General features: G+C 40.0%; 1 protein-coding gene across 1 annotated transcript in view; it reads left to right on the top strand.

Moving 5' to 3' along the window:
• The window catches only part of LOC150084729 (acid phosphatase type 7), a 214069-nt gene that overhangs the window by 9379 nt on the left and 190300 nt on the right, over positions 1–14390 (top strand). Inside the window, exon 2 of the mRNA XM_090375467.1 lies at positions 4583–4777. Coding sequence (XP_090231593.1) covers positions 4583–4777 — 195 coding nt within the window. The remainder of the gene's footprint in view (positions 1–4582; positions 4778–14390) is intronic.

Here is a 14390-nt window from a genome sequence, read left to right as displayed (position 1 = left end):
TATTCCCTTATTACAAATAAAACATACAATTTTATTGCGCACAACACCACAAAAGTACATAATTTCCCATTTATCTTAGCATTTTTTTAGCATTAGTAGAGGCATATGATGCAAGAAAGCAAGCTTATTCAGCATCAGCCAAAAAAAAAAAAAAAAAGCACAACCACTACTCCCATTTCACCCCTCCGTTCGTTCGAAATACCTGTCCAGCTGAGCCTTAAATTTGTTTAGGCTATCAACTTCAACAACAAGTGATGGAAGTCTATTCCACAAACCAACTGCCCGCTGGCTAAAGGCAAATTTCCGCACATCTGTCCGACATCCGTCCTTCCTCAATTTGAATTTATGCCCTCTCAGGTGATTATTCTGACCAAGAGGAAGAATCCCATCGGCATTGAGCATGCTCAAGCCATTCAAAGCCTTATACACCTCTATCAGATCACCTCGCTGATGCCTAGTCTCCAGACTCTGTAATTTGCAAAACTTAAGCCTTTCTTCGTAAGAGCAACCCTTTGTTCCATTCACTAATCTTGTTGCCCTTCTCTGTACTCGTTCCAGCAGCTCTACATCCTTCTTGAAATGAGGTCTCCTGACCTGTATACAGTACTCAAGGTGTGGCCTGACCAATGCCTTATACAAGGGAATAATCACATCCCTATCCCTGCTAGAAAAATTCCTGTATATCATTGACAAGACACCATGAGCTACTCTTGCCGCTCGTCTGCACTGCTCAGAGAACTTCATATCTGCCTGCACAATTACCCCCAGGTCCTTTTCATTCTCTACCACTGTCAGCGTAGTACCACAGAGTTGATACGTTGATCTGCGGTTACTGTGTCCCATATGTAGTACTTTACATTTGTCAATGTTAAACTTCATTTGTCACCTCTCAGCCCATCTGCTCAACCTTTCCAGATCCTGTTGCAGCATAGCATCAGTAGTGTCCTTAACAACCCTGCCAATCTTTGTATCGTCTGCAAACTTGGACATTAAGCTTGATATACCATCATCTGTATCATTTATAAATACAGAAAACAATGGACCCAACACTGAACCCTGAGGAACTCCACTAATAACATTAGTCCACGTTGAGCAGTGTCCATCGATTACCACTCTCTGTCTTCTACCACTCAACCATCCCTTTATCCATAGCAGCAATTTGCCTCCAATGCCACACTGCTCCAATTTGTGCAGCAGTCTTCCATGCGCAACAGTATCAAAAGCCTTTCTAAAATCCAAATATATAATATCAAAGTTATTCCCTGCATCCAGTTCTTTTGTGACTACATCATAGTATCCAATCTTGAAAAACAAGTCCTTCTTCGTCCACTTTTCTTTTACCCTTTGTTAAAGACATGGCTTGCAGTTTAATCTCTTAATTAAAATCACTATTATAATTTTATTTACAACTTTAATTTAACAAGATGAATTTTTGTATGAAAGGAACACTCAAAAGTTATGCACAATTCTGAACGATAGGTATTGATATAATGTAAAATCTACATTATATCAATAACTATCGTTAGATCTACATTGTCGTAGATCTAATATTCTACACAACAAGCACAAATAAACAGGTTTTATAAGCCGTACGTTAGTTTGTCTCCATCTATATAGCAATATGAACTGCGCAACTGTGCATCCAGCTAACCAACTAGTGACTGACTCGAGAAAAATATATATGAGAAGTACCAACTCAATAGAAAAAATCGGAAACACCAGAATACTGAAGCGCCACCCAACTGTCGGCTGGCGAACTAAATTTAATGATTGTACCGACATGGGGAGTTCTCCCACCTTACCCCAGTCACGTGGCCTGGTATACAAGCATACAGTGACAAAGACGAAGCCCCAACCTATTCATTCTATCTCTTTTTCCTTTAATAGCAGTTGCGCACATAAGCTCAGTCCATATCTCTGTCTCTAAAACTATAAGCACCGTATTTACAACAAATGCATAATTGAAATGTATTCGCGGGCCGTGTAAAATTTCTTCGGGGGCTGGATGCGGCCCGCCAGTTTGAGACCACTGGTCTAAGTGATCCCATATGCATGCAGTTTTAAAAATCAATAAGAAATGATTAAAAATTGTTCACTTTTTTGATGCCATCTTTATTTTCAATCTTTTTTTGAATAATGGATTGTCACTGTGTTTTGAATAATGGATTGTGAAAAATGGATTGTCACTGTATAAAAAATATCCATTTTTATATTAAAATCATATTTTTAATTAATTTTTGAAAAACTCTGTTGTTTTGGTGAGCGAAATGCAAATTGAAAAACCCACAAATTTAATGAATGCATTCAGTTGGATGCCAGCCTGTTCATAACAGGAGTACTGCTGCATGAACCATGTGCATCAGCAGTTTGATTCCAGATGCTTCAGTGTAAAACTAACTCATGAATAATTGCAAGGAAATTGTGCATCAGTAAAGCCAACTCACTGTCGATAATTGCATATGAGAGTGCCATTCAATACTTGCTTATGGTTATGTTGAACTTAATTCCTGAATTTTTTCAAATTGTGTGGCGATTAAAGAGATTTTTGGATTTCAGTGGAGAAATCAAAATGAAAATTTTCAATAACATCTATATTAGTAGTTTCAGTTCATTAATTTATTGTCACAGCTTGTATATGTAACTCATTAATTGAACAATTCCTTGAGGATTTTCCTCTACCTGCAGGTGTCAATTATGAATATTTGATATCCTCCTTAATAAACTTTGCCTCATCTGTAAAGAGAACCAGTGCAACTCATTGAGGGTTATCATATTGTCAAAAATCACTGTCAGAATGTAGTAAGTGCTGGAAAACCAGTGAGAAGGCCGTGTACTCACTTTGGATGATAAAACTGTGAAACATTGACCTCTTGTGTTGGTTCCTCCAGGAATCTCCTCAGTCTTATTCAGAACATGTTCTTTTAATTCAAGTTCTTGGGTGCCCCCGTTTTCACTCACCCTCCCTCCCAGTCTTGCATCATTTGCCACCAGCATTAGTGATGGCAAATGATGCAAGAAAGCAATCTTGTACATCACCATTTACCACTGCTAATGCTAAAGGGAACTTTGAATTTATTTAAGCTACCAACTTCCACAGCAGCAGATGGAAGTTTGTTCCAGCAATCAACCACCCACTGGCTAAAGGCAAACTTCTGTATATCTATTGTGCAACCATCCTTCCTCAATTTGAATTTGTGCTCCCCTCATGTGTGTGTGTGGTCTGAGCAAGAGAAAGAATCCCATCAGCATTCACATTCAGCTTGCTCAATCCATTCAAAGCCTTAAGCACCCCAATCAGATCACCTCACAGGTGCCTAGTCTCCAGATGCTGCAACTTTTATTCACAGGCTTGATGATCTAATTTATCTAAGCCAACAATTGGTGACCTCAAATGTTTTCCTGTTTGGGACACCATTGTTCTAGGAATGTTTCCCATTAGAGAAACCCAGGTTCCCTGCCATCTCTATTAGTACAGCCATACATTAAATGCATGGACACCATTTAAGCATTTGAATAATGATCTATCACCACTAGAATCTGTACTGAGATTAGTACAGTTGCATCATTTCTGTACATAGCCAACTACTTAAGTAGTTATAAATTGTCATCATTAAGTATATCTCATATTGTGAATATCTTCAACGAGTTGTCATGATATTGCACTACCTGAAATAAGTAACGCTTCACCGTAGGAAAAGACTATTGTTACTTATTCTCAGCTGATACCATCACCCATACGGCACCATTTCAGAGCTTATTGGCTTCTCATCAGCAGGTGGGCCGGTACCCTAATGTTGCAATGATGACAACCTAGTTGCAAAGTATAAATCCACAATATGAGAGATTGTCTGATGGTGTGGAGTAATTAAATTATGATATAGTTTAGGTTTAAAGCCTTGGGTTATGTAAGAGTTTAAGTAATGTACAAGTTAGTGCAATTGCATCATTCCAGTACATAGCTAACTACATAAATAGTTATAAATTGGCATCATTAAGTATATCTCATATTGTGAATACCTTCACAATATGAGATAGTGTTACTTATTTGAGGTAGTTCAATATCATGGCAACTCGCGAAGGTATTCACAATATGAGATATACTTAATGATGCCAATTTATAACTACTTAAGCGGTTGGCTACATACAGAAATGATGCAATTGTACTAACTTGTATGTCAGTTAACTCCCTATGCAACCTGAGGCTTTAGCCCTAAAGTATTCTGTAATCTGTACTGAGATTAAATCACTTGAATAGAATTGCTGACAATATCACCACAATGGCTGTAACTTGGCAATGAAGAATTTCTGGAATTGTGTTAGTGTGACTTTTTTGTCATTTTGGCAAGTAAAATATAATCCTCATTTTGGCCAAACCCTTCGGAATTGCCTTTTCGCACAAATATAACCCAGTGGTAATTGATTTAATACTATTTTCAAGAATGTCTAAAGTATTACTATGCTTATGTTTTGTAGCTGTTGGATGCATTTCATATATTTAGAGGAATTTAGCAACCATTATTTACTTATGTGAACAGATACACAAAAGTATTTAATTTTAACCAAATTTACTTCCATTGTATAGTGGATTCAACACAGATGATAGTGACATGGGTTACTTTTAACTCAACTTACACTTCAACTGTGGAGTATGGAGAGCTGAAGTTAGATAAGTCAGCTTTTGGATCTTCCACTTTGTTTAGAGATGGTGGGGCAGAAAAGCGCATTCTCTTCATTCATCGTGTAGTGCTTAAAGATCTGAAACCGGACACTACTTATTGTGAGTAATTTTTTCTTATATTTTAGTGTTACATATTTGTTTGTATTTCTGATATGAGTGAATTGTTCTCATAATGAATGTTTTCTTTTTCTTGTTTATTGGGAAAATTTATATGTCAAAAGATTTTTATTAAAATGTTTTAAGAGTATCAAGAAATTTTTTAATATATTATTTAATAGTGACCTTCACATACGTTAATCACTCTTCACATTCATTGAATTGGCTTTGCATTCCTTGGGTAAGGATGGACTGCCTGTGGTACTGGTGAAAGCTCAAAGTTAGGAATGGCTGATATAAAATTGTAGTTCATAAATGTGGCGATCAATTTTTGAGCATCTGTAAGTAAAATGGGTCAGTGTTGAAATTTTACCAACTTTGGACGTGGAATGATTGTGAGGACAGGATGTGCAAGTGCCAGTCTCTCAGTAAAAGCCAACATGGTAAAATGCTTCTTTTCTGTGATAATATAGTTAGGGAATGACATTACATGGTTGTTTTCCATTAAAATTATTACTAAATATAATACCACTCTTATACCATGTGAAATTATTGTGTAATAATATAGTAATTAATAATTTAGGCAAAAAGCTTTATTAAGCTATTCTCTGCTGTTTTTCTTTGCATCCTTTGTGACTTGATTACACTAGTTTATATCTACCATAGGCTTTTGTGTTGCCTGATAATTTGTGCATCTCATGCACTTTTCTGCTCTGCCATGGGTTTCATCAGTTCATCTGACATTCATTTAGGTCTATTCCTTGAAGAAATACCTTGAAGAGTATTTCTTAGTTGTTATGAAAAGCCTAGAGCTTCTATGATTAATTCCTTGAATACTTCCCATTTAGAATTTGCAGGTAACACATCAGATAGTACCACTGTATAGAATTTTTAAAAAGTGTTTGAGACCAGTGTAATCACCTTTACGAAAGCAAAAACCCTTAGTGTCTCGTTGTGTACAGCGTGTCTGGCACAACGATTCCTTACACCCCTTTCATCACCAAAGTGTTCAGTTACTGCTTCTCAAGATCATCCTGCACGTGTGGCTTTTGCACAGTGGTTTCTTCAAGAAAGTGTTCAAGACTTGAATTTTCCAGCCTATGTTTTGTTGACGGATGAGGCTTATTTCACTCGGGAAGGCTTATTCAATCAGCACAATGCTCATGTGTGGGCTCACGACAACCCACATGGTGTGCAGCCTCATGCGGCACAACATCGCTTCGCAATAAATGTGTGGGCAGGTATGGTCAGTGACTTAGTCAACCGCATGAGGCCGACTAAGTCACACCTGCCCACACATAAATGTGTGGGCAGGTATGCTTAGTCAGCCCATACCTGTTACCATCCCGCATGAAATCTGCTAAATATCGGATCTTTCTTGAACAAGTTCTACCAGGGTTACTTGACGATGTTCCAGCAAATGTGAGACCAACATTTGGTTTCAACATGACGGGGCGCCTGCCCATTATGGAAGGTGTGTTCGTGACCATTTGAACAGGTGTTTTGGGCATTGATGAATTGGCTGTGGTGGACCCGTTGCCTAGCCCCCACGCTCACCTGATTTATCGAGCCTTGATTTCTTTCTGTGGGGGGGGGGGGGGTCCTCAAATCTATCACGTATGAATCGCCTGTGGAGACGGAAATGGATCTCGTGGCGAGACTCATCTACGCTGTTGCTACTGTCAAAGAAACTCCAGGTGTGTTCAACCGTGTCCGCCAATCCATGCTGCGTCGGTGTCACGCATGCATCGCATTTCATGGTGGAACCTTTGAGCATCTGTTGTAACATCATGAAATGCATCCACCTCGTACTCCATTGTTAATATTATGTCAAATAAATGTTTGCCACTAATTACTGTCTTGTGTCATTTCTGCTTCTTGTGCCTCTTCTACCACTTTCCCATGACGTTTCCTGTTATGGGTTCCTATGTGATTCACATTCCTTTAGATGTTACCTACCTCCCCTAAATGTTTATACCAATATTTTTGAGACACCCTGTATATATATATATATATATATACTCCTTACTTGGCAAAATCTGAGTGAAATAGCACTAAATGGTAAGGAATAGGTTGAACTGCAATACCTGATTACCCTCACACACATATCAAATACACCGATGAGCCAAAACATTATAGCCACCTACCTAATATGATGTTGGTCATCCACGTGCAGCCAAAAAAGCTTGTACCTGGTGAGGCATGGATGCTACAAGTTTTCTAAATGTGTCTTGTGGTATCTGGTACCGACACGTAACCAGCAGATCCTTTTAACTCCTGTATGGTCTGTAGTTGAGACGCCACAGATTGGAGTTGCGGCGTCTCAACTACAGACGCCGCAGATTGGAGTTGCTGTTCCAACACAAACCACAGATACTCGATGGGATTGATGTCTGGGCAATTTGAAGGCCAGGGCAATACCTGGAAGTCTTCCTCATGTTCAGAAAACCAGTCTCGAACAATCCGGGTGGTGTGACATGGTGCATTATCCTGCTGAAAGAAGGCACCGCCAGAGAGGAAGACTGTTGCCATGAAAGGGTGCATCTGGTCAGCAATGATGTTTAGGTAGGTGGTAGACGTCAGAGTGCCTGTCACATGGATGACTGGTCCCAGTGGAACATCGCCCAAAGCATGACACCACTGCCACCGGCTTGTTTTCTTCCCAGGGTTCTTCCAGGTGCCATCATTTCCCCAGGTAAACAATGCACACGTACCGAGCTGTTCACATGGTGCAACAGGAAATGTGATTCATCAGACCGGATGATCTTCTTCCAATCAATCAAGGTCCAGTTCCGATGCTTGTGTGCCCTTTGTAGGTTCTGTTGCCGGTAAACCGTGGTTAGCATGGGCACTCAGAGAGGCTACGCAGTCCCATTTTCAGCAGGGTTTGATGTACTGTGTGTTGTAACACATTACTCCCGTCACTAGCATTCCAATTACTGACTAGTTGTGCCTCTGTTGCCACGTACCATCCGGGAGAGCCTTCGCTCACCTTGAGCATTGATGAGCCATGGTCGTTCAACATCTCACCAGCAATTCGTGGGTTTCCCCTCCTTGGACCACTCTCAGTAGATACTAACCACAACTGACCGTGAGCACCCCACCAGCCGTGCCGTTTCGGATACGCTCTGACCTTGTCATCTGGCCATTACAATTTGGCCCTTTTCAAACTTGCTTAAGTCTGCTGCCTTTCCCATCTGAAGAACAAGAGTAACACATTAACGGAGCTCAGTATCGGGTGTTTTTTTATACTGTGTCCCAACCCACACATGCATTGTAGTTCACCTGAGTTGCTTCGATTTGCATAACGACTTGCTGGTCATAATGTTTTGACTCATTGGTGCAAATCACAATGAGTGAGCCAAATAAGACACCAAAACCTGTCACCAGCTCAAATACCACCCTGCAGAAGTCAAAAATGATGAGTTCCTTCCACTTATTGCACAGAAGATAATGAAAAAGACAAGAAGGACAATATTGATGATGGGAAGTGTTCTGAGAGCCTCCATGATCAGAGGAGGAACAACAAACATAGCATTCAGACCAATTGTATGCCATGCTTAGGGCCTTAAATGAGATATTGGTCGAAGGAGGCAGGCTTGCCAAAAAAGAGTCTTGGAAATCGACAGTCACTAGACTACAATGGAAAATTTGATCATGAAAGTAATCGTACAGAAGGAAAAACTGAAAGGAAGGATTCAAGAGCTTGAAAAGAGGTAGCCGCAGACCAGAGATTTAACCCAAGGCAACACATGCCCAAATAACAGCAAGGAACACCGCAGTACCACAGACAAAGCAAAAGACCAACATTAAAAGCAATCATGTCATACTAATAAAAGCAACAGAAGAAAGTAAGATGAAAACTAGTGAAAAGGTAAAAGTTGCAGTTATAATTAAATTCAAATTGCAACTGAAGGAAGTAAAAATCAAAAATTTGAGGAAAATAAAAGAAAAAGGAATTTTAATTGAGACAGCCATCCCCCCATCCCAAGGTATACAGAAGTTACAGGACTGCAAAGAATTTGAAGAGCAATGTCTAAAGACTGAGCAGCCCAACAAAATGGGACCAACTATGATATTGTACAACATACCCAAGTGACAAAGGAGGCCCTATTTGAGTATCTTTATCTCAAGAACCTGAGAGACTCGGGCCACACACAAGAGGAAGTAAACCACCTCATTAAGGTAAGGGTTTCCTCTAAGTCTAAAGCTAAAAATACCACAAATTGGATCCTAAAAGTGTCTCAAGACATCACAAGGGCCTTCCAGGACCAAAATAACAGAGCCTACGTTGGCTGGACAGCCCATGGCATTAAGGATTTTGTCGTACCATACTGCCAAGACCTGTAAGTAAGAGGTAAGCACCTGTCACACTGTGCTGGCATGGGCCACATATTTGCAAATTGCCCCAACAAGAAGGAACAACCCAAATGCCCCAATTGTAAAATGAGAAAAGGAGCACCATCATTCTTGTAGAAGCCCCAAATGTCAGGAATACCTCAGAATAGTTGATTGAAGAATAAGATTAGTTATGAATAATACAACCAACAGTAACCAGGTGAACAGAGAATTTATCAAAATAATGCAAATCGACACACAAAGATCCCTGACAGTCACAAACCAAATCTCAAAACTAGTTCAAGATCAGCATATCCATATATTACTGATTCAGGAATACTATACTCTGAAAAGGTATCCCTTCAAGTGCTAAACATGTACAAGCTGAGCCAATTACACAGTTCCAAGGAGGCAATTCAGCAACCCATTGCTGGGCCTCCATTGTGGTCATAGACCCAGTCATAGTAGTAACCAGAGTGGTGGGCCTTTTTGCAAAAGTCATGCAGCCCACTCATTACTGGAGCGTCGCATGTGATCTCTACATATTTCCAGTGCAACAAACACAACCAACTAATTGAGCCACATCTTGCTTACCTAGACAAAGCCCTGGAAATGCTCAAAGGCCAAGACCTCATATTGATGTTAATCCCTACTCCATCCTGTGGAACAGTCCCCACATAGATGAAAAGGGCCATCTCCTGGAGGACCTGATCCTAGCAAATAATTTAATGGTCTTAAATAAATAAGGCTCCATTCCCACTTACTCTACTATAATAGGCCAATCTTATATAGATGTAACCCTCTCTCAACTCAAGGAATAGCAAGAAACATAGACTGGCAACACAGTTCTTATACAACCAGTGACCATAATACAATAAAAATGAAACATATTCCCCCAATCCCTCAGACAGAAACCACCCTCAAGAGATAGAAACAGCAAGGTATTTCCTGTATGTCATGCATGCAAATTGGTACATATTTGAACAAACCTTGAAAGAATCCCTTACAGACAGCCTCCTCACAACTTTGAAATCAAAGACAGCTGAAGAACAAGTACAAGCCATACAGGAAATAATCACCAAAGCAAGTGATGCAGCCATGAGGAAGAGAAAATGGGAAAAAAAATCTCGTCCCATGGCAGACATCAAACATTACCAGAATAAGAACACACACAGATCAGATCCTCCAGAAAAGATTTCCAAAGGGCAAAAAGAAACAATAGACCTAGGGAAGATATTGAAGCACTATACAGCAGATACAACACAGGAAGAATTACCATAAGGAAATATACTTCCAGAAAAAACAATTCTGGAAGAAACTAATTCAAGAAAATGGCAATGCAGACCCTTGGGTACTTGTCCATAGGCTGGTGACAGGCAAATTCCATCCTGGGGAAACCCACTCAAACATAATTCTTGGAGAAGCTGAAACCACAACTTGGGTGCAATGAATTGACAAGATATTAGATGAGCTAATCAAACAGGATACAACAACCGGGGAGAATACCCTACAAAGTAATCTAAGGACAGCCCATCTCACATACATGGCACAACCTAAAAAACCAGAAATTACTGCCATAGAGCTGGAAAAAGCAATAACTAGTATGCGGTCTGACAAATGCCCAGGCGTGGATAGCATAGAGGTGAGGCTTTAAAGAAAGCCTGGAAGATACACCAACCAGGATAGCATATAAATCATGCCTAAAGGAATGGATTTTCCCCAGGAAATGGAAAGAGATAAACCTTAAAATCTTGCACAAAAACCAGACCAGGCCAGTGCAAGAACCAAGCTCATACTGACCCATTGCCCTTCTGCCAGTCATAGGTAAGGCAAGGCAATGGAGAAAGTCATGAAGGACAGGATACAACAAAACTACCAAAATAAAGGTCTGGGGGCTCGGACCCAGTATGGATTCACAAAGGAGTGCGGAGGATGCAATTGTGGAGGTCATTAACACAAGATCCACAACGGAAAGCAAATAACTCCTCGGCCTCTCTGTAGATTTCAAAGGACCTTTGACATCTTGTGGTGGCAGAGTGTCTTGGCGAGATCCTGGGAGGCCATGGTATCCGAACCCCCTCCATAAAATGATAAGCAGCTACTTTGGGGACAGAGCTTGTAAATTTTCTAAAGTGGACATTTAAAAGGAAAAGTAAGGTATTTTTTTAGAAAACAAAAGTAAGTCATATTTTTATAATTTGATAAAATCTAAAAAATAAATCACTGACATATATTTCTTGCACATAAAAGCATTGAGAATTTGCATTTTTTATACATAGCCTGGAAATAAAAAAACGGTAACATGAAAAGTGAAACTTCCTTTTACAAGTAATAAAATATGGAAAATATAACACACTAATTTTTCTTGAATCACTCAGTGCGGCCCGTGAAAGAAATCTAACTTTAAATACGGCCCCTGTACAGAAAACATTGGACACCGCTATTCTAGATCATTCTGTGAAAGTGACAACATTTCGTACTCGAAATAAAGACCATGATAAATTCTATTAAACAGAAGATAAACTCATTGTGTGTAAGGATGTTGATGGTCTAATGGCAGCAATGAACACAAGGCACATTCCCGAAGAATGGTGACTATTTATAGATGCTTGTAAGGTTAGCCTTAAGGCTGTGTTATTACACAATGGAAATATGCTGCCTTCAATATCTCTTGCGTATGCTGTCCACAAAAAAGAAACATGCAAACATGGAGAACATCCTCTTAGGTGTAATAACATCCACTATCAGAAGTATGAGTGGCAGATACGTGGTGATTTAAAGTTAATTGCCATTTTATTAGGATTGCAAAAGGGTTACACTAAGTATTGTTGCTTTCTCTGCGAGTGGGATAGTCATGCACAGGATATACACTATAAGAAGAGGAGTTGAACTCGAAAATCATTAACACCTGAACATAGCATTTTAACCTCTGGTTGATCCAAATAAAGTTGCTTCTACCACTCCACATCAAACTGGGATTAATGAAAAATTTCATGAAGGCTTTGGAAGTGAACGGTCCTGCATTCACATACTTGCAAGAGAAATTCCCAAGACTTAGAGAAGATTAAGGCAGGTGTTTTCAGTGGTCCACAAATAATGTAACTTTTCAAAAATGAACAGTTTGAATGTGCCCTTAGTGATAGCAAAAAATGAGCAAGGAAAGCCTTTTGACTTGTTTTTCTAAGAAATGTTAAAACTGACAACTACAGGCAGCTTGTGAAAGATCTCATTACTTCTTACAAAAAACTGGGATACAACAAAGATGCAATTCTTGCACTGATACCTGGATTTCTTCCCCCCAAACTGTGATACCGTCAGCAATGAACGTTATGAACGCTTCCATCAAGACATTGCAGTGATGGAACAAAAATACAAAAGCAAATGGAGTGCCCCCATGTTAGTTAATTATTGTTGGATGGTGAAAAGGGATGCTTCCAAAGCTGAAAACAAGCAAAAGGTGAAATGGTCCCATGTTTGACATAGGTATGTTCATAACTACATATTAATGCCATATAAATAAAAAAATACCTTTTATAAATATAAAAAACTACTTTTTTTGAAAACAAGAGCCGAGGTCCTTGAGATTGTCACAGACATTCTCTCAGATATGCCAGACAAGCTGTACTTGCTACCTGGGAGTCTAAAACACTGATGGAACTGATATTCGGGTGACACTCAAGTCAAGTGGACCCAAGTTCGGAGAAGTCCGGACGGTCTGTGACAGCCAAATCCTCTGCTTGCACCTTCACGATGGGGGGACTGTTAGTAATCCTGGGTATAACCTCCATGCACAAGTGCATGGTGGGTGACCACCCAGGGAGGATCCAACGTAAACAGGGGTCGAGGTGTGGCACCCACACCACATGGAGGAATGCCGCCCCTCTATGTTACCAGGCAGTACTAGGTGGTAGATGATTCTCATCAACCGGTGCAATACCACCACTTTACTTATTGGAGGCTTGAAGTGGTGGAACCCATGTTTAGTCTCTAGAGCTAAGTTCTGGTCAACCCTTCCCTACTTCTTCCATCATGCAGTATGATTGATGACTTTTGAGGTTATGATGAACATCGTGGCGAGATCCAATATTCCTTACATTTCGAGGGTACAGCTCTAAAACGGTGTTCGCATTCCGGCCGGTAGTTAGTACACCAGACTGAATTTATTTGTAACTCTCCAGGAGTCTTCCAGATCAGCTAGTGGATGACCACCATCTTGCTACCTCTATTCTGCCAGATAGTGACTGGAGGGAGTCGGAGTAGTGTGTGTGGAGGAGCATTGTTGAGGCCGCATTATGTCAAGGATCGGGGTATATTCTTACTATGTGTTCGGCCATACCCAAAAATTTCATTATTTGCATCATTATTACTGTTTCATTACTATTTCATTGCATGGTTCCCCCCCCCCCCCCACCTTTTCTTACTATTGAATACGCCATGAATTGTCAAACTAATAGAGCAAACTTATCTGTGAAAAGATCTAAATCTCCCAAACACCCCCTAGTTCATTTCACAAATATACGTGGTCTCAGTTCTAATCTCAACAATGTCCATTTCCACTTGCAGTCTGCCAAACCCCATGTACTTTTTCTGACAGAATCTGTTATCGGTTGATTCAATTGCTGCTCATCTCAGATGCCCAAATTATTCACTGTATGATTCCTTTGCCTCAAAGGTGGCACTTGTGTATATGTTCATTCTGATATTCCCTGTCAGAGACTTGGCAATTTGGAATCTCCTCTCTTTGATCTTCTCTGGCTTAAAATCTCTCTACCTCATTGTGTCAAATTCATGTGTTGTCTCTACCATTCTCCCATCTCCTCTAATCACTTGGAGCTCTTTGACTTCCTCTCTTTGCAACTTGACTTTCTCCAGTCCAACTTTCCTAAGTGAGGTAATTTTCCTTGGTGATTTTAATGTTCACAACTCCAGCTGGCTTCCGTTTTCTAGTCACACTGAGCCTACAGGTCGAGATGCTGAGGTTTTTGCAATTACTAATGACCTAGCACAGATTGTTCATTTACCTACAAGAATACCGGACAATCCTAATCATACAGCCAACACGCTTGATCTTTTTCTCACAAATAACCCTTCTAAGCACACGGTTGAAGTGAGAGGTCCTTTAGGTATTTCAGATCACAACTTGGTGGTTGTCTCTTTTCCAATGGAACCTTTATCTCATGGCTATTCCCAACCTCATGTTGTTTGGCATTACAAGAATGCAAAATGATATGACCTGCGAGATTTCTTTTCTTCTTTTCCTTGGTCAGATTACTGTTTC

Source organism: Mastigoproctus giganteus, chromosome 6, assembly GCF_048544385.1.
Source record: "Mastigoproctus giganteus isolate SK-2022 chromosome 6, ASM4854438v1, whole genome shotgun sequence".
Taxonomy (NCBI): Eukaryota; Metazoa; Arthropoda; class Arachnida; order Uropygi; family Thelyphonidae; genus Mastigoproctus; species Mastigoproctus giganteus.
Note: the sequence above shows the minus strand (reverse complement) of the source record. Positions and strands in the feature narration are given on the sequence as shown.